At 41.4% G+C, this 18,739-nt stretch overlaps 1 protein-coding gene across 4 annotated transcripts in view; it reads right to left on the bottom strand.

The window, feature by feature from the left end:
* Positions 1-18,739, bottom strand: part of lrrc28 (leucine rich repeat containing 28) — a 64,843-nt gene that overhangs the window by 12,508 nt on the left and 33,596 nt on the right. For 3 of the 4 annotated variants that reach the window (XM_078241481.1, XM_078241479.1, XM_078241482.1), the window contains 2 exons: positions 4,232-4,334; positions 1,652-1,824 (listed from right to left, as the gene is read on the bottom strand). In XM_078241481.1, coding sequence (XP_078097607.1) covers positions 1,652-1,824; positions 4,232-4,334 — 276 coding nt within the window. The remainder of the gene's footprint in view (positions 1-1,651; positions 1,825-4,231; positions 4,335-18,739) is intronic. The other variant, XM_078241480.1, reaches the window with a different exon arrangement.

The following is an 18,739-nucleotide window of genomic DNA, read 5'->3' as shown; positions in this document are numbered from 1 at the left end:
ATTGCCCATCCGTAGTTGTCCATGAGAAGATGGTGGTGAGCTGCCTTCTTGAACCACTGCAAACTGCATAGATATACCGAGTGCGCTGTTAGGGATGGAATTCCAGCAATAGTGAAGGAAAGGTGATATAGTTACAAGTCATTATGGTGAGTGACTTAAGGGAAATGACTAGATGGAGATGTTCCCAGGTATCTGCTGCCCTTGTCCTCCTAGATGCCAGCAGTCGTGGGTTTGAAAGGTACTACCTAAGGAGCCTTGATGAGATCCTGCGATGTTTCTTGTAGATGGTACACACTGCTGCTACTGATGAAGGGATTGAATGTTTGTGGAAGAGGTACCATTCAAATGGGCTGCTTTGTCGTGGATGGCTTCTTGAGTGTTGTTGGAGCTGCACTCATCCAGGCAAGTGGAAAGTTTTTCATCACATTCCTGACTTGTGCCTTGTAGATGGTGGGTAGACTTTGGGGAGTCAAGTGAGTTACTTGCCGCAGGATTCCTAGCCTCTGATCTGATCTTGTAGCCACATTATTTATGTGGCTAGTACAGTTCAGTTCCTGGTCATTGGGAACCCCAGGATGGGGGAATTCAAGGTTCTCTCTTGGTCATTGCCTGGCACTTGTATGGCGCGAATCTTACTTGCCACTTGTCAGTCCAAACCTGGATGTTGTCCAGATGCTGCATTTGGCCATGGACTGCTTCAGTATCTGTGGAGTCGCAGATGGTGCTGAACATTGTGCAATCATCAACGAACATCCCCACATCTGGCCTTATGATGGAAGGAAGGTCAATGAAGAAGCAGTTGGGAATGGTTGGGCCAAGGACATTACTCTGAGAAACTCCTGCAATGATCTATAACAGCTTGTATTTCTATAGTGCCTTTAATGCAATAAAAAGCCCCAAGATTCTTCAAAGGAGCTTTAAAGCAAAATCTGACACCGAGCCACGTAAGGAAGCATCGAGGCAGGTGACCAAAACCTTGGTCAAAGAGGTTGCCTTTAAGGAACATCCTAAAGGAAGCAAGAGAACTTTGTGGAGAGATAGAGAGGTTTATGGAGGGAATTCCAGAATAGAAGAACTTGGCAACTGAAAGCTGTGGTACATAGGAGCAGGAGTAGACCTTTCGAACCTGTTCCGACTGTATTCACTAACATTATGGGTGAACTGGTTGAAGTCTCAACTCCACCCTCCTGTCCGCACGCCCCCCCCCCCATAACCCTTGACCTCTGGTACAGAAATGCAGCTCATCACTAAAAGTATGATTTTTTTTTCATTCATAACTCTTGGATTTCACTGCTGGTCTGTATGCTAAGCGAAGTGTAATATGTTGTATATGAGGAATGTGTCAATTGTCAGTGACTTTAATGTATCCTTTACATTGCATTTTAAAAATGGAATAAATGCAGAAATGTTCTTTTAAATTCAGTGGGTTGCTTTTATCACCATTAATTGTGCACAGAAACAGTGATGTTATTGGGAATATCCAGCAGTCATCCCCAATTCCCAATTAGCACGCAAAGCCCTTGAAATGTTCCCTATCTTTATTGTACTGTGATGAAGGCATTTTAATATTATTAGAAGCAATAAAAGCAACCTCATTTTTTTTTCAGACATGACTATAGGCTTCAATAAAAAGATTACAAGTTAGGCTTGCCTTTCTTAGATGTGTGGTAAAAATCGTAGATAGACCTCATAATAATTTCTTGAAGCGGTGGAACTGTATCATTTTCTGTTCCTATTGCCTGGATTTCCTCTGGTACAGTAATGATCAGCTGTCTGTGTGTGAATGAAAGCTTCATTTCTTCATTTTGCACTGAGGAACCACAGCTGTGGTTAAACAGGGAAGAAAAACACAGATCCAAAAATCACTGCAATGTTAGAGTCACCACTTAATGATTCCATGACTCTCCATGGAGCTCAGTTTACCATCTTCACACCATTCCATTTATTTTAATGGAGACTCCTTAGCACAATTCTATTTTCGCAGAGCTGCTGGTAGAGCAGGGATTTCAGAATGCAACTTCCACAGCCAACTTTCTAAGTGCTGTCGGTGGAATCATAGAACCTACAGCACAGTAGGAGGCCATTCAGCCCATCAAGTCTGCATTGACAACAATCCCACCCAGGCCCTATCCCCATAACCCCATACATTTATTTATCCGAGTCAACCCCCCTGACGCTAGGGGGCAATTTAGCACGGGCAATCCACCTAACCCACACATCTTTGGACTGCGGGAGGAAACCGGAGCACCCTGAGGAAACCCCTGCAGACGTGGGGAGGATGTGCAGACTCCAAACAGACAATGACCCGAGGCTGGAATCGAATCCGGGTCCCTGTCGCTGTGAGGCAGCAGTGCTAACCATGTGCCACCATGCCGCCCCTAAGTTGCTGTCCAATTTGCACTTCAATAATGGTGAGCGCCATTAGCTTTACTGTTATTTTAACAACAAATTTTGGGCCAATATTAAAAAATTACATATTTAATTTGTGCCAACAATGGTTCCAAAGCTATGTAATTTGAAAACTCACTGACAGCAGATTAATATATTAATTCACCACTTAGTGATCTGATTCATAAAGCCATTGCAAAATGCATGAAGGAAGCAATAGATCACCCATGCAAAGAAAACAATAATGCAATAAACTTTTGTTTATTGCAATATCATTTGAAATTAATGTTCACATACTACTCATTTGCCCTTTCACTTCAATATAAGAGTCAGATAATTAACGGATTAGGGAAAGAGTGTTTAAGGAGGGTACATTTCAATAATTAATTCCCGGAGATTTATTCCAGTGTCTGGATCTCAGTGGAGATGACATCCGTGCCAATAATTCCTTGTTTTGTTTTATATTCACTGTATCTCTCAGGTTTTAGATCTTATACCGACAAAATTATATAGAACATTTTGACTTTTCTTCAGTTATGAGGATAGATTGGAGAGGTTGGGACTGTTCCCTTTGGAGACAAGGAGGCTAAGAGGAGATTTGATAGAGATGTTCAAAATCATGAGGGGGCTGGACAGAGCAGATAGGGAGAAACTGTTCCCGCTTGTAAAAGGATCAAAAGCAAGATGGCACAGATTTGAGGTGATTTACAAAAGCAACAAATGTGATGAGAGGAAAAACATTCTCGAATAACAAGTGGTTTGCGTCTGGAATGCACTGCCTGGCGTGTGGTGGAGGCAGGTTCAATCAAGGCATTCAAGAGGGTTTTGGATGATTACTTGAATAGAAACAATGTGCAGGGGTACGGGGAAAGACAGGGGAATGACACTAAGTCCTGAATCTCGTTTGGAAAAATGGTGTAGACATGACGGGCCAAATGGCCTCCTCCTGCGCCGTAATAATTCTGTGACTCTGTGAAGAAATTGCTTTTATTTATATGCAGATTTCCTGTAGGATCATCTTGAATTCAATTCAGATCATTCGTTGGGCAAAAATCAAAGCATATCAAATGGAGCACTCATGATCGGCAACTATGAAAGTCAAAGATGTCCTTTGCCTGGAAAAGAATCCTGCTTATCCTCTACAGGTAACAACCTCCAATATCCCCACAGCATGGAACCACAAAAAGAAACAAGGCAGCAATTAACTCTCAAGGAATGGAAAGTTAATATCTATTTGCGTTTGTGGTTTTTTAGGATTTTATCAGAACACTTTGACCAAATTGAGCCTTATAATACTCGATTGGGAAAATAACAGGTAAGTAACGGAAGTGACAACCCCAAGCCTCAGGCAACATGTGACATAATTCATGATCTCATCTAAATCCCATGCCTACATTACTATTTTGCAACTCCCTCAATACCTACCCATTACTCCATCAACATCATAATGGAGAAACAACAAAGGAGATTACACAGTTGGCAGATAATTAAGCATTTCATAAACTGTGGAAGAACCTTTTATTAGCAGATGAAAGTATGATAAAGTTTCTAAAGTTTTGGTTTTACTTTGCACGGGTATCCGTGAAAAGGCAGCACGTTTAAAAGCTATACATTCTAAATCTCCAGAAGTTACTCCTGCTGAGGATAACAGTTGCATAAGTAATCTGGATGTTTTTAAACACCAGTTGCAGAGTCTACTCCTGCTTTCACAGAATGTGACCACTGCCACTGATGAACTGTGGCAACTGCTATTTGTTTTCAATGTGCTAAAATGGCATATTGCACTTGGTATCATTGAATAGTAATTCATTAGGAGCAGATTAAAATACCAAACTGTTCTTACCCACTGTGACCAATAACTTTGTTGTACAGGTATGATGGTATTCCATACAACTCAAGGTTGTTATCTACATATACGTACTGCAGCTCTGGGTATCGTCCTAAGTCTTAAAAAAAAACACACCCATTAGAAAAATTTACTTAGAAATTAATGATGAACGACAAAGATGTAGGTTTTCATACAAGTTAAAAATGACAGTTCCATTTTAACCGGAACCATTCCGGCATTTGTGAATAATAGAATTTTTCTATGTTAAAGGCTCTATATAACTGTGATTTATAGTTCTATTACAAAACAATAAACATTCTATGCCTTCTCACATTAGTGGGTTATATAGTTTGACTTAAAACAAAATAGCCCTAACCTAACCTTCTGTTTTCTTCCAAGCCTGGTCATGTTTTGGTAACATTACTGCCTTTTTTTGTCTGTCTCTTTTTATTTAAAATCACTCGTTTGACAGTCACAATGCCGGGAGATGTTACAAAGAGAGTGAGATGGTTACCAAGTGTGGAGACAAGCGAATGAATTACTTCAACTATAGAACAGTACAGCACAGAACAAGCCCTTCGGCCCACGATGTTGTGCCGAGCTTTATCTGAAACCAAGATCAAGCTATCCCACTCCCTATCATCCTGGTGTGCTCCATGTGCCTATCCAATAACCGCTTAAATGTTCCTAAAGTGTCTGACTCCACTATCACTGCAGGCAGTCCATTCCACACCCCAACCACTCTCTGCGTAAAGAACCTACCTCTGATATCCTTCCTATATCTCCCACCACAAACCCTATAGTTATGCCCCCTTGTAATAGCTCCATCCACCCGAGGAAATAGTCTCTGAACGTTCACTCTATCTATCTCCTTCATCATTTTATAAACCTCTATTAAGTCTCCCCTCAGCCTCCTCCGCTCCAGAGAGAACAGCCCTAGCTCCCTCAACCTTTCCTCATAAGACCTACCCTCCAAACCAGGCAGCATCCTGATAAATCTCCTCTGTACTCTTTCCAGCGCTTCCACATCCTTCTTATAGTGAGGTGACCAGAACTGCACACAATATTCCAAATGTGGTCTCACCAAGGTCCTGTACAGTTGCAGCATAACCCCACAGCTCTTAAATTCCAACCCCCTGTTAATAAAAGCTAACACACTATAGGCCTTCTTCACAGCTCTATCCACTTGAGTGGCAACCTTTAGAGATCTGTGGATATGGACCCCAAGATCTCTCTGTTCCTCCAGTCTTCAGAACCCTACCTTTGACTCTGTAATCCACATTTAAATTAGTCCTACCAAAATGAATCACCTCACATTTATCAGGGTTAAACTCCATTTGCCATTTTTCAGCCCAGCTTTGCATCCTATCTATGTCTCTTTGCAGCCTACAACAGCCCTCCACCTCATCCACTACTCCACCAATCTTGGTGTCATCAACAAATTTACTGATCCACCCTTCAGCCCCCTTCTCTAAGTCATTAATAAAAATCACAAAGCAGAGGACCAAGCACTGATCCCTGTGGCACTCCGCTAGCAACCTGCCTCCAGTCTGAAAATTTTCCATCCACCACCACCCTCTGTCTTCGATCAGATAGCCAGTTACCTATCCAATCGGCCAACTTTCCCTCTAACCCACACCTCCTTACTTTCATCATAAGCCGACCATGGGGGACCTTATCAAACGCCTTACTAAAATCCATGTATATGACATCAACTGCCCTACCTTCATCAACACACTAAATCTTATTTAGTGTGAACTAAATCTTATTTTTAGAAATCTTGCTGAAGAGTGAATCTTCCATTTTGATTTGGTTGTTGGCAAAACAAAAAAAGTTTATTTATTTGTCACAGGTAGGCGTACATTAACACTGCAATGAAGTTTCTTGAAAATCCTCTCGTCGCCACACTCCGGCGCCTGTTCGGGTACACTGAGGGAGAATTTGGCCTGGCCAATGCCCCTAATCAGCACGTCTGACTGTGGGAGGAAACCGGAGCACTCAGAGGAAACCCACGCTGACACGGGGAGGACGTGCAGACTCCGCACAGACAGTGACCCGAGCCGGGAATCGAACCCGGGTCCCCGGCGCCGTGAGTGTTAACCACTGTGCCACAGTTACATTTTTTCCGCTGCAGACCAGAAGATAAATTCCTCATCTTTAAGTGCTGGTTTTTATACTTGGTGTTGCTTGATATATTTTATTCAAATATTGACTTTAGTGAAACACAGCAAAGAATAAGCAACACTAGGTGCAAAGGATCAGCAAAGAGCGATTGAAGTTCATCACTGTGGACACTTGGCAGTGATTCTAGACAGCACTGAATTCCATTCAAAACCCCTATCGCAGTTCAAAGGTAGTACAGATGTCCCTGTAAATAATCAACTGTGATTATAGAATGTGACTGTTGACTCTCTGAATGATAAATCAATGTTAATTTTGAGGGAGATGATCAGAGCATTTTTTAAAAAAAGTTTTTTAAACAAGACCTGTTCTGAGTTTGGTCAACCGGTAGGGTTGATAATTGCCCATTCATTGCTCTGACCAAGTGAGCACAAGAGATTGGAGGGTTTTCCACAGCTTCAGGTGAGGATTTGGTAACTAGTTCACCTTGAAAGATGTGCCAGCCTAGAACTTCAATATCAGTGCCAGAGCTGCCCAATCACACAGTAGGCATATTGATCTATAGTCGCAATGGATTTATTATTCACATGTATTGGGATACAGTGTAAAATATTGTTTCTTGCGCACTATACAGACAAAACATACTGTTCATAGAGTACATAGGGGAGAAGGAAAGGAGAGGCTGCAGAATGTAGCCTTATAGTCATAGCTAGGGTGTAGAGAAAGATCAGCTTAATATATGGTAGGTTCATTCAAAACTCTGAGGGCAGCAGTGTCTAAGATAGCAGCTGCCATTTCCAGAAATTAGCAGTTTCGTGCTAAATTGGGGTATAGAATAAACTGATAGCATCCACGTACTTCAAGTACAGACTAGTGCACAGGCAAAACTTAGCAAAGCTGTGGTCACAAGATCATGAAGGAGAAATTACGATTTAAGGAATGGCTAAAGACACAGTTGTTCCACAAAATAAAGTTACAGAAACAGGATTTGAAACAGTACAAGATACATTTTATTATCCGTGTGGTACTCCAAGCAACAGAGATTAAGTGCACTATAACCAATGTTTTCAAAGTGGTGTTATCAATATAGTGCGAATTTGTTAGATAGTTTCTTCCAAATCAGATGATTTCGTTCAGAACTTTTCAAAAACAGGGTAAATATTTGATCAGAACCATAGGGGTAATGAACAATACATTGAAACTGGATCATTTATCATTAGAATCTCAATATGTCCAACTTAATGTGGGGGCTCCTGAATTTATTCTAGAACCATAGAATCCCAACAGAGCAGAAGGAGGCCATTCGGCCCATCGGGTCTGCACTGACTCTCCGACAGAGCATCTCGCCCAGACCCTATCCCGATAATCCCCCTAACCTACACTAAGGGGCAATTATACTTTTCCAATTCAATCAAATCAAATTCAGAGTCTCAACAAGTTGAGACATTTCAGATCCAGGCTGACAAGACAGGGCGCGCGACAGGGCGCGCGACCAAACCACCCTGTCCTGGGCCTGGTCTACATGAGCCAAGCTGATAAGCATGGCCAATCCACCTAACCTGCATACCTTTGGACTGTGGGAGGAAAGCGGAGCTCGCGGAGGAAACCCACGCAGACATGGGAAGAACGTGCAAACTCCACACAGACAGTCACCCAAGGCTGGAAAATAGCCCGGGTCCTTGGCATTGTGAGGCAGCAGCACTAACCACCATGGCACTGTACCACGGGATCTGCTTTAATTTCTGAGCCAGGATCTTGCAATCTCCATCAAGGCCAATCAATTATTCTTTAATGGGTCTAAGAGTCACAAGTTAATACTAATTGAGAAGGCGATTCTTTAGTTACATATGTGCATCACGTTTATCGTTTAAGCATTTAAAACTTGGGGGAAACTCAGAAAGTACTTGGGTCAAACTACCTACTTCCACCAATACTGGGTTTTCAAGATAATGTTGATTTATTTCTAGTTCACTGACATAATATTTATATCAGGATTGAAAAACGTTGGTCAGAGCCTTTGCTATCTCTTCTTTGACTTCCTTCAATAGTCTGCAATGTATACCATCAGGGTAACATGCCTACTTTATGTTCTACATTATTTTAATACAAATTATTTTTCTGCTCTTATTCCACAATTATTTCTCCGCTGGTAGTCGTCATTCTCATTTCAATCTATTGGGCATGCTTTCATGCGTCACAGCTAGATTTTATCTCCTTCACAAAGCAGTCCTACTGTTTCTATTCTTGTTTAAAATAGGCTTAGAAATCCTATTTCCTGTTAACTTGTCATTTTCATATTTTCTTGCTGCCCTTTCAATCTTCCTTTTAACCTTCACACTGTATTTCTATATCTTTTATGATTTTGTTACACCTAGTTTTAGCATGTATCTTTTAGGTTTGTTTACTTTCAATCATGACACTCAATTGAGAACCTTCTTCCTCTTTCAACCATATCAAACTGTGCTCCATCTCCAATATAGTTAGTTTTCCTACTCTAATCCATTGTTCTTTGCAAACTGAACTATCTAGTTAATTTGGGTCACATATTTTCCAGCCTCCATACACTTTGCCTTTTACCCTTCCACCTCTTTATCCTTTTCTGTTTTTATGTTACATGTAACTATGTTGTGGCTGCTATTTCTCAACTACTGCACCACTCACTCATTCGCCACTTAATTTCAGCAAGTGTTAAAAGATCAAAGGGAGACACACACTTTACATATACAATTCAGCCTTGCGTTAACTTTTAAACATGCATTTCTGTGCATGTTGTTAATATTGGAGTCCTTATATCTGACCTCAGAAAATGGGGAATCAACAGGTTGACTGGAAGTATGCAGGTGGAGGGGATGAAGAGAATATTCTGAGGCCCAACAGAGGGCATCATGCTGTTTGTGATAAAAGGGTGTAAAACAGAGATGAGAAAGGAGATGGTGCCAGAGCCAAGTTTAGGTTGATCGACAATTCATGATTGTGAATTTCTGTTTTTGGCTGTCCCTCAAAGAGTGGGTGAGGAATTACCACTGTTATTGTATCACTTTTCTTTTGCTGGTTTGTGATTGGAAAATATAACTTTTCTATTGCATATAACTGGAAAAATGTAATTTAAAAGCAGGGAAAAGATTATCGGCATAAAAACAGGCATAAACATTTAATTAAAAACTAGTAAAAATGATCACTGATTTCTGAGATTAATATTTAGAGACTTGATGCTCAAAGATGCAAGAAAATGCATTAAGACATAAAAATTCTAAAACACACACACCCATCCAAAGCTAGAAGTAAATTACATGTTGTTTAATATTTCCCAATGGCTAAACTCTGAAGAACTGTTCTTGAATGAAGATCTAAATATATTTTGGGCTCCAAAGTTACTGCTTCATACCCCAAAATCACAGATTATTGGCGGGCAGAATCAAACAGTAAATACTGCAATAGGTCTACTTTGAGTTAGTGCTGGCATGTTGATCTCAAAAATACTACGCCTCTGTAGCTGTGGCAGCAATAATGGTGACACGATTATAACAAAATTAAGATTGGGTTGCGATTGCTCCAAGATTTTCAGACCCATGAGATGTTGGAGGAGAAATATGGCAGGGAAAGGTGAGATCATACTTCTTTTTCAAAAGTCTCCTCTGGTAAAACAAACTGACTACAGTAAGCAATATTTGCTTCAAGTTGAGATCTTCCACATCCGTAGGTAGACTCCAAAAACAATTGTACCCAAGAGGATAGCTGTAATAAAACAAACACATAAAAGTCCCAGCAGGGGAAAATAAAATCAGCCATGCACACTTTCTAACAGTTTATGGGATAAGATGGAAGAAAGTTTTTAGTATTATGGATTGATTGAGGCAAAAAGTTAAAGACCTCAGGAAGCAGTTAAGCATGGGATGTTGGCCAATGCAAGTAACTGTCTAAAAAGAGAAATCAGCAACTAAAATCCAGAGTACTCTTGTGCATCTAGCTGACCTCATGCTGTGAAGCACACTAGTCTTCCTGAGAGCAAGTTACTGCCGTGGTGCCGATATCTCATAGACATGTGGGCTTGAATATCATGAGGGCTGGATCCTACAAAAAGGAGGGATTTTCGAAAGGATGCGTACAAAATAAAAATGTCCTTCTTAAACCGAGTGAGACGACTGTTGCCTATGATTAAAAGATCCTCAAATATCTGGTGGAAGGAAAATAATTGCAAACCCTAAGCAATTTGGATGTGAGCCCACGGTCACACCAACCTGCAGGCACAATATTAAGGGTAGCAGGCGACTGGCTCCCCTGCAACAATCAAGGTATCAGATGCTGAAGCTCACTCTTTGTCTTCATATTATGATTATGAAGCGGCCTTAGTGGAAGAAAAATTATGTCATGATGAGCAGGTGCAGTGGCACAGCGTGATGAAGCTCTAACATTCTGTGCCACTTTCATACAGGATGTGGATTTGTTCTTTCATTCTCCATGTGGCGCATTCCATGCTGTTGTGGGAAGGTACAGAGTGAATGGCAGGTGCGTCCTCACAGGGAGGAAATAAACCTAATAGAGAGTGAACCTGCTGCTGTCTCCCTACCTCAGAACAACTCATGTGTATACAAATCTGGGGCATTTGGATAAATGTTATATTAAATATGTATTTATTATGTGAATACTATTATGTTTATATTAAAAATCATTCCCATCTGCCACCATCTGATGTCACATTTAATGGGCTAAAATAAAAAACTAATCAGTCTCAAAAACTTCCCAAAACTGAAACTCAACCAACGAAATTGAGAAAAATATTTGGCCATTCTTTTCGTCGTAATATTCCCCTCGGCCTGCTGATTAAGGGTCCTAATTAAGGTTTCCAACATAACAAGCATTAAAAATTTAGGTACTTCACAATAGGATTAACGTAGCCTCTAAAATTTCCTTCTGCGTTTTAGGGTATTTATGATGAGGGTTGCACTTCAAAGCTTTAGCCTCTCACAAAAGCACGGAGGCTTTAAGTGAACTCTTTTCTCACAGATATCGGTCTGTCAGCAATTTGTTGGATGCTACAATCAAAGTACAGACAGGGTGGAGAATTTTCCAACATGCACCAAGATTATTCTCCCAGTGTACAACATGAAGACACTGTTCTCTCATGCTGCAGCACAATTTAATTTCCTTTATTTTTCCAAACGATTCTAAAGCCCACCTGGGAAATGATTTTCAACAGCCTTATTCAATTAAAGGTTCATATTCAAGCTAATATCCAGGCCTTTTTTTTTTGATTCACTGCAAGTGCCTGTGTGCCAGCATTTCATGTTTGCAATTCCAGTCTCTGAGGAGTAGAGTAGAAAAGCATAAAACCCTATTTGTTCAATAAAAAAATTCAACATATAATATAAACCATTAACTGTAGACCAGCGTACCTGCTAATTTTTCTTTTGTATTGCTCAGGCGATTTACCTAAGAGCGTCGAACCTTTTTTGCATGAAAGCGCATACAATGTAGCTCAAATGGGCCGACTTGGGCATGGCACATGCAACTTGCAGGTAACTGCTTGGCCCATGGCTTGTTTGTAAAATAATAGAAATTTTCTTGATTAATATCAAGACTAGCCATGGCAGGAACACACTACAATTCTGTAAGGGTAAGGGATTGACTGTAAATGCAAAACAAACTGCTGAATGTTTAATTAGGTCACTTTTGATCAAAGGAGTTGAGGTTGAGGAGTGATGTGGAGATGCCAGCATTGGACTGGGGTGGGCACAGTAAGAAGTCTCACGACACCAGGTTAAAGTCCAATAGGTTTATTTGATGAAACTCACCTGATGAAGGAGCAGCACTCCGAAAGCTTGTGATACCAAATAAACCTGCTGGACTTTAACCTGGTGTCGTGAGACTTCTTACAGAGGTTGAGGAAGTCATTTATTAAACTAATCATGAGGTAGCATTTCCCTGGGTAGGGGAAAGGGGTTGGAATTTTCAGTTTCCTCCCAGAAATTCCAGCAGCGGTTTTTCTGATCTCCCAGCAGAAATTCACGAGAATCAGCAGTATTTTTTTTAACGGTGTTTCTCTGTGGTTTGTACAAAGCAATGGTGAAACGAAAGAATTACATACTATCATGAGAGGTGGCAGATTTAAAACTGAGGTGAGGAGGAACTACTTCTCACAGAGGGTGATGAATTTGTGGAACTTGCTGCCCCATAGCGCGGTGGAATCGGAATCATAAAATGGTTTCAAGGAGGAGATATATATATCGCTGATAAAAAAAACGGGTTAAAGGGATATAAGGAACAGGTAGGGAGGTGAATTTGAGATCAGGGAGAGATCAGCCATGATCTGATTGAATGACGGAGGAGGCTCAATGGGCTGAATTTGCCAACTTCTGCTAATTCCTATATTCCCAGGAATACCCCTTCAGTAATATCAATTCGTGTGACCATCCTCAAGTGTTAGTGAAACCCGCCAACTGCCCCTGTTCTTTACAGATCCTGAAGTGCATAAAAATGCAGGTGGTTTGGGGGTTTAGCTGAATGTTTGGCAACTGTGGAAAGTTTGGTGTAATGAGGAAGGATGTTACTGTTAATATCTTCTCTGCTTCTCAGTTGTGTTGCGCCATCGCAGGCTTACAATTCAACGAGTGAAAGAAAATTACTTGCTAAAAGTTGGAGTGCGGCCCTACGCTACATTTAAATGTTCAGCTATTCATTCATTTTCTTCACCACCTATGTCTAGCTCCAATCGTACTGGCTCGCAAGCTCCCTCTCCTTTACAGCATATGGCAAATCACCATCATCTCTGCAACAAATTCAGAAGCATACTGTAAAGCAACTCTGGATCAATCCAGGCAATGGAAGCGTCGTTTCAGAACCTCAAACGTCTGCTCTAAGAAAGTCCAAGCTCCAAGAGTTATGATATTTCATAACAAGACACAAATCTTGTTCACCCCTACCCCCACCTCACAGTTGACCTCCTTTTACGTCCACTGAAAAGCAGATGGCATTGTTGCAAAATAACATACAAAAGACCAGAGAATCAGACATTGGATCCTCTACCGTGTTCACAAACTAGGAGCAAATCTCCAGATTTCAACTGGTGGCTAAACTGGTTATATAGGTGAATCAACTTCATAAACCTTTGGGAATTGATGCAAAACCATTAATTATCGATTCAGTAGCCTTTCCGAGATTCTTAAACAGGTCTTTGCAATGCATTGAGCAGCAGGAATTCCCAGAAAGCACCTACAATGGCCAATTAACAAACAATCACATGCATTGAAAGTTCCTATTGGCTCAGTATATAGTGAGACTTCACAACTGCCGATCACAGCAGAAGCAGGTTTTACTGCCCAAACTCGAAGTTCCACTGGTGGGACATACAGTAGATTAGGCATATAAAGCAGCTCCCTTTTTTGGAATGATTTTTCGAGATTTCAGAGGATAAATTACATGCCAATAGAAAATGTGAACCAGTGTAGGTGTAGATGGTCGCCATTTTGAAATGTAAAAAAAAAAATCACACTGGTAATTAAATCAATTGAATTAATTAATTCTATACGGATACCTCTAACCATTTTTAAAAGTATTTTAAAAGCCATCAAACTCATTGTTCTTGGCAACTAACAAAGAGTTCTTCGAATTCATTGAGTCACTTTGGCTGAGGCACCATCCGTTCGCAACCACATCTTATCCCACTCTGCATCTGATTTGGCACTTCAGGTTTCAGAGCTATCTTTCCACAATAAATCATCCTCCTCTCCATCTAAGGAATTGGACACTTTCATTTTTTTGAATCACTGAATCCCTACAATGCAGAAAGAGGCCATCTGGCCCAGTGAGTCTACACTGACTCTCCCACAAAGCATCATACCCAGGTCCTATCCCCATAACCCCACGTATTTACCCTGATAATTCCCCTAACCTACACATCTTGGGACACTAAGGGTCAATTCTAGCATAGCCAATCAACCTAACCTACACATCTCTGGACTGTGGGAAAACTGAAGCACCTGGAGGAAACCCACGCAGGCACGGGGAGAACATGCAAACTCAACACAGACAGTCATCCAAGGCGGAATTGAACCCAGGTCCCTGGCGCTGTGCGGCAGCAGTGCTGACCACTGTGCACCGTGCTGTCCCAGAATGATCTGGTAACAGTCCGTGCATTAATAGCTTCCTACAATTTGATGATGAAACCTTGCAAAACATCAAGCGAGGCAGCACGCATATTTCCACACTTCGCAAAGGTTTTTGTCTCCATCAACCATCCACCTATTCCATTCAGTGCAAACATGATCTTTGAATGCCTTGTTGAGGTACACATCCTAAGGTTGGAACCTCGCACACTGACCTACTGTCAGTAGTCTGAACTTCCAAAGGGTATTCCCCATGACCCTCCATAACTCTTCAACTCGGAGCTAGACTCAAGACTTCGGATAGTTCCCAAATACCTACCTAGATAGTTGCCCAGGACATCCTGACCAGAAAAGTCCAAATCTAACTCTTGGCTAACGACAGAACTGACCCCCCAATTACTCACACTGAGTACCCACCCCCTCTCCAATTCCACAGCTACCCTTCAACCTACCAACCGACCCCCTCAAGCCACCTAGCAGACAGGAATCAATTACCACTCTAGGCCATGCCATTCCTGAACAACCCCTCTCAACAGACTAGATCACCCCCACCATCCAACTAACTCCCCCACAAATCTGATCCAACTAACCACCCCCACAACACAACCTACCTGCTACCCTGCCCTAGATTACCCCCACCATCCGACTAACCCCCTCCCAAATCTGACCCAACCAACCCCGCCTCCCCCCCCCCCAAACAACCTACCTGCTACCCCACCCACCTTCCACAGAAAAGTATGGTCAGTCTGTGGACAATCTGGGCCGTCAATCTTATCTCGAGAACTAAAAGGACTAAGCTCTGAATATCTTATTTTAAAACCTTCTTTAAAAAATGAATTATTCACACTTGGCTTTCAATCTCCATACTTTGCAAAATTAATGATAATCAATTTCTGCAGTGAAAATGTAAGACTTTAATAATCAATAAGTTGAGAAAAACTTGAGCTGTACTCAGCCTGAACCAATTCTTTTACACCGTAACAAAATGATGAGTTCGTGATCATTACACAATACAGGGCTTAATGCATTCCGGCAAGTAAAACTAACATGCCTGTACACAACCAAAATCAAATTTGACTCAATGTGGAGTGGACGTGATAATTTTCAAATCAACTATCTGGTCACACTTCACAGGCAAAATGCTAAAGAAATAATGAAGCAGATGACCACTTTAGACATGGCTCATTTCCATCTGCGATGGATAATTTATTTAACTAATAAGCTGTAAATTGAAGTGAAACCTTTAACAGCTTCTGCTGAAACAGCTATAAGTCTTGGATGAATTAATAAGATCAGGATTTCATAAAATCATCATGCATTTTTCACAGGGGCCTCGTAGCTTTGAAATACAATGAAAAGGATTCTTTACAACACATAATAACAGCTTGGATGTCAGGGTGCATTCACGTTGCTAATTTAGCAGCAAGGAAAAAAAGACTAGTGAAAACTGGCAGACGCAGTATAATGTGGATAAGTATGAGGATATCCACTTCGGTAGCAAAAATAGAAAGGCAGATTACCATTTGAACGGGTGTAAATTGAGAGAGGTAGATACTCAGCAAGGCCTTGGTGTCCTCATGCATCAGTCACTGACAGTAAGCACGCAGGTACAGCAGGTAGTAAAGAAAGCAAATGGTATGTTGGCCTTCAGTGCAAGAGGATTTGAGTATAGCAATAGGGATGTTTTACTGCAACTGTAAGAATTTTAACAACACCAGGTTAAAGTCCAACAGGTTTATTTGGTAGCAAATACCATTAGCTTTCGGAGCGCTGCTCCTTCGTCAGATGGAGTGGAAATGTGCTCTCAAACAGGGCACAGAGACACAAAATCAAGTTACAGAATACTGATTAGAATGCGAATCGGTATGGGGCGGCACGGTAGCACAGTGGTTAGCACTGCTGCTTCACAGCTCCAGGGTCCCGGGTTCGATTCCCGGCTCGGGTCACTGTCTGTGTGGAGTTTGCACATTCTCCTCGTGTCTGCGTGGGTTTCCTCCGGGTGCTCCGGTTTCCTCCCACAGTCCAAAGATGTGCGGGTTATGTTGATTGGCCAGGTTAAAAATTGTCCCTGAGATGCGTAGTTAGAGGGATTAGCGGGTAAATATGTGGGGGTAGGGCCTGGGTGGGATTGTGGTCGGGCAGACTCGATGGGCCGAATGGCCTCCTTCTGCACTGTAGGGTTTCTATGATATGATTTCTATGACTACAGGGATTTGCATTCTAATCAGTATTCTGTAACTTGATTTTGTGTCTCTGTGCCCTGTTTGAGAGCACATTTCCACTCCATCTGATGAAGGAGCAGCGCTCCGAAAGCTAATGGTATTTGCTACCAAATAAACCTGTTGGACTTTAACCTGGTGTTAACCTCTTACTGTGTTCACCCCAGTCCAACGCCGGCATCTCCACATCATTACTGCAACTGTACAGGGCATTGGTGAGGCCATACCCCGGGGTATTGTATGCAGTTTTGGTGCCCTTATCTGAGGAAGGATATCCTTTCTATAGAGGGAGTACAGTGAAGGTTTACTAGGCTGATTCCTGGGATGGCATGTCTATCATATGAGGAGAGACTAAGTTGGTTAGGATTGTATTAATTGGAATTTAGACACGTGAGAGGGGACCTCATAGAAACTTAGAAAATTCTAACAGGATTAGACAGGGTAGATTCAGAAAGAATGTTCCCGATGGTGGGGTCAAGGGGTCATTTTTGAGGATAAGGGGTAAACCTTTTAGGACTGAAATGAGGAGAAATTTCTTTACCAAGAGAGTGGTGAATCTGTGGAATTCATTACCACAGAAAGTACAATAAGAAGTCTCACAAAACTCCAAAAGCTCGTGATTCTAAATAAACATTTTGACCGTAAACCTGGTGTTGTGAGACTTCTTACTGTGCCCACCCCAGTCCAACGCCGGCATCTCCACATCATGGCTGCCATAGAAAGTCGTTGAGGCAAAAACATTGTGTGATTTCAAGAAGAAATTAGATATAATCCTTGGGGCTAAAGGGATCAAGGGATAAGGGGGAAAGGCAGGATCAGGATACTGATTTTGATGATCCGCCATGATCAAAATGAATAGCGGAGCAGGTTCAAAGGACCAAATGGCCTACTCTTGCTTCTATTTTCTATGTTTCTATGTTCTGCTTTGCTCGATGCTAAACAAGTAATATCATTTTGGAATAAAGGCCCGGTCCAAGTCTGAAGCAAAATGAGACAACCTGGCGGAGATTAGCTCGCACCATATGGCCTATGCCTGCTGAGACCAACTCGCCCCCAAAGACAGATGTCCTGCAGGATCTCCTCCTAGTCACATTTTATTGTGACCTGGACATATACTGATGTTCCTTCCTCAGCTCTGGGTCATAATTCTGTAATTCACTAGTGAAAGCCATCAGCATCAAGAATTGTAAGGTGAAGGCCAGCACCAACCTCTTAGGTTAACCAGAGATGGGAAACAAATGTGGCCTTGCCAGCCTGAGACACAACTCAAAGGACCCCTTCTGCCCTGAAGATCTTTTCCTCTTCCTGGCCACAAAGCCACCTCATTACTCCATTATTTGGCATGGTAATGGGAGAAACTGAAAAATATGTAAAGGTTTCTGAGGCAACAGCCCACAATTGAATTTAAGACATCAAAAAAAATTCAAGTTATTTATATTCTTCTTAAACATTTGCACTCATTCCCCAAGGAACCTTCCCAAGAAGTAAAGCATGGTCAATTTCCATATTATGCAGATAATCTGTGAAAACTTCACTTCTCAGTTCAGCGCTTGAGCAAAGTATTTTTTTCAAAGTGTATCAGAGAATTTCTACTTTTTTTAATGATTGGCAGAGAATTTCTCCTTTTTTTAGTGATTGGGTAAGATCAGAAGACATAGGAGCAGAATTAGGCCACTCGATCCATCGAGTCTGCTCCATCATTCAACCGTGGCTGATGGGTAGATAGTAAGCATAGTCAAGAAAGCTAGTAACATTTGTCTAGCTATCGCTAAAATACAGTCTTAGTCATTGAAATCATACGCATTTTTTCAGGTCAACTTCCTTAGTAATCTTTGCCCAGTATCTTCTGAAAATATAAGATGGTTAAAAAATACAAACTCTATTCAGGTGCCCAATTTTAGGTTTTCCTGGATCTGCCTCATGTATTTAACACTACTTTTTCTTCAGCTGTAAGATGAAGCTGAATCCAAATTTATCACAAAAAAAATCCATGGACGGCACTGATCTGATGGAAGGTTCCTGGATTCAATGCAAGATGAGCCTTTCTATCATACAAACAATTCCCTGATAATTAGAGTAAG

Source organism: Mustelus asterias, chromosome 24 (assembly GCF_964213995.1).
Source record: "Mustelus asterias chromosome 24, sMusAst1.hap1.1, whole genome shotgun sequence".
Lineage (NCBI taxonomy): Eukaryota > Metazoa > Chordata > Chondrichthyes > Carcharhiniformes > Triakidae > Mustelus > Mustelus asterias.
This window is presented reverse-complemented; position numbering and strand designations above follow the sequence as displayed.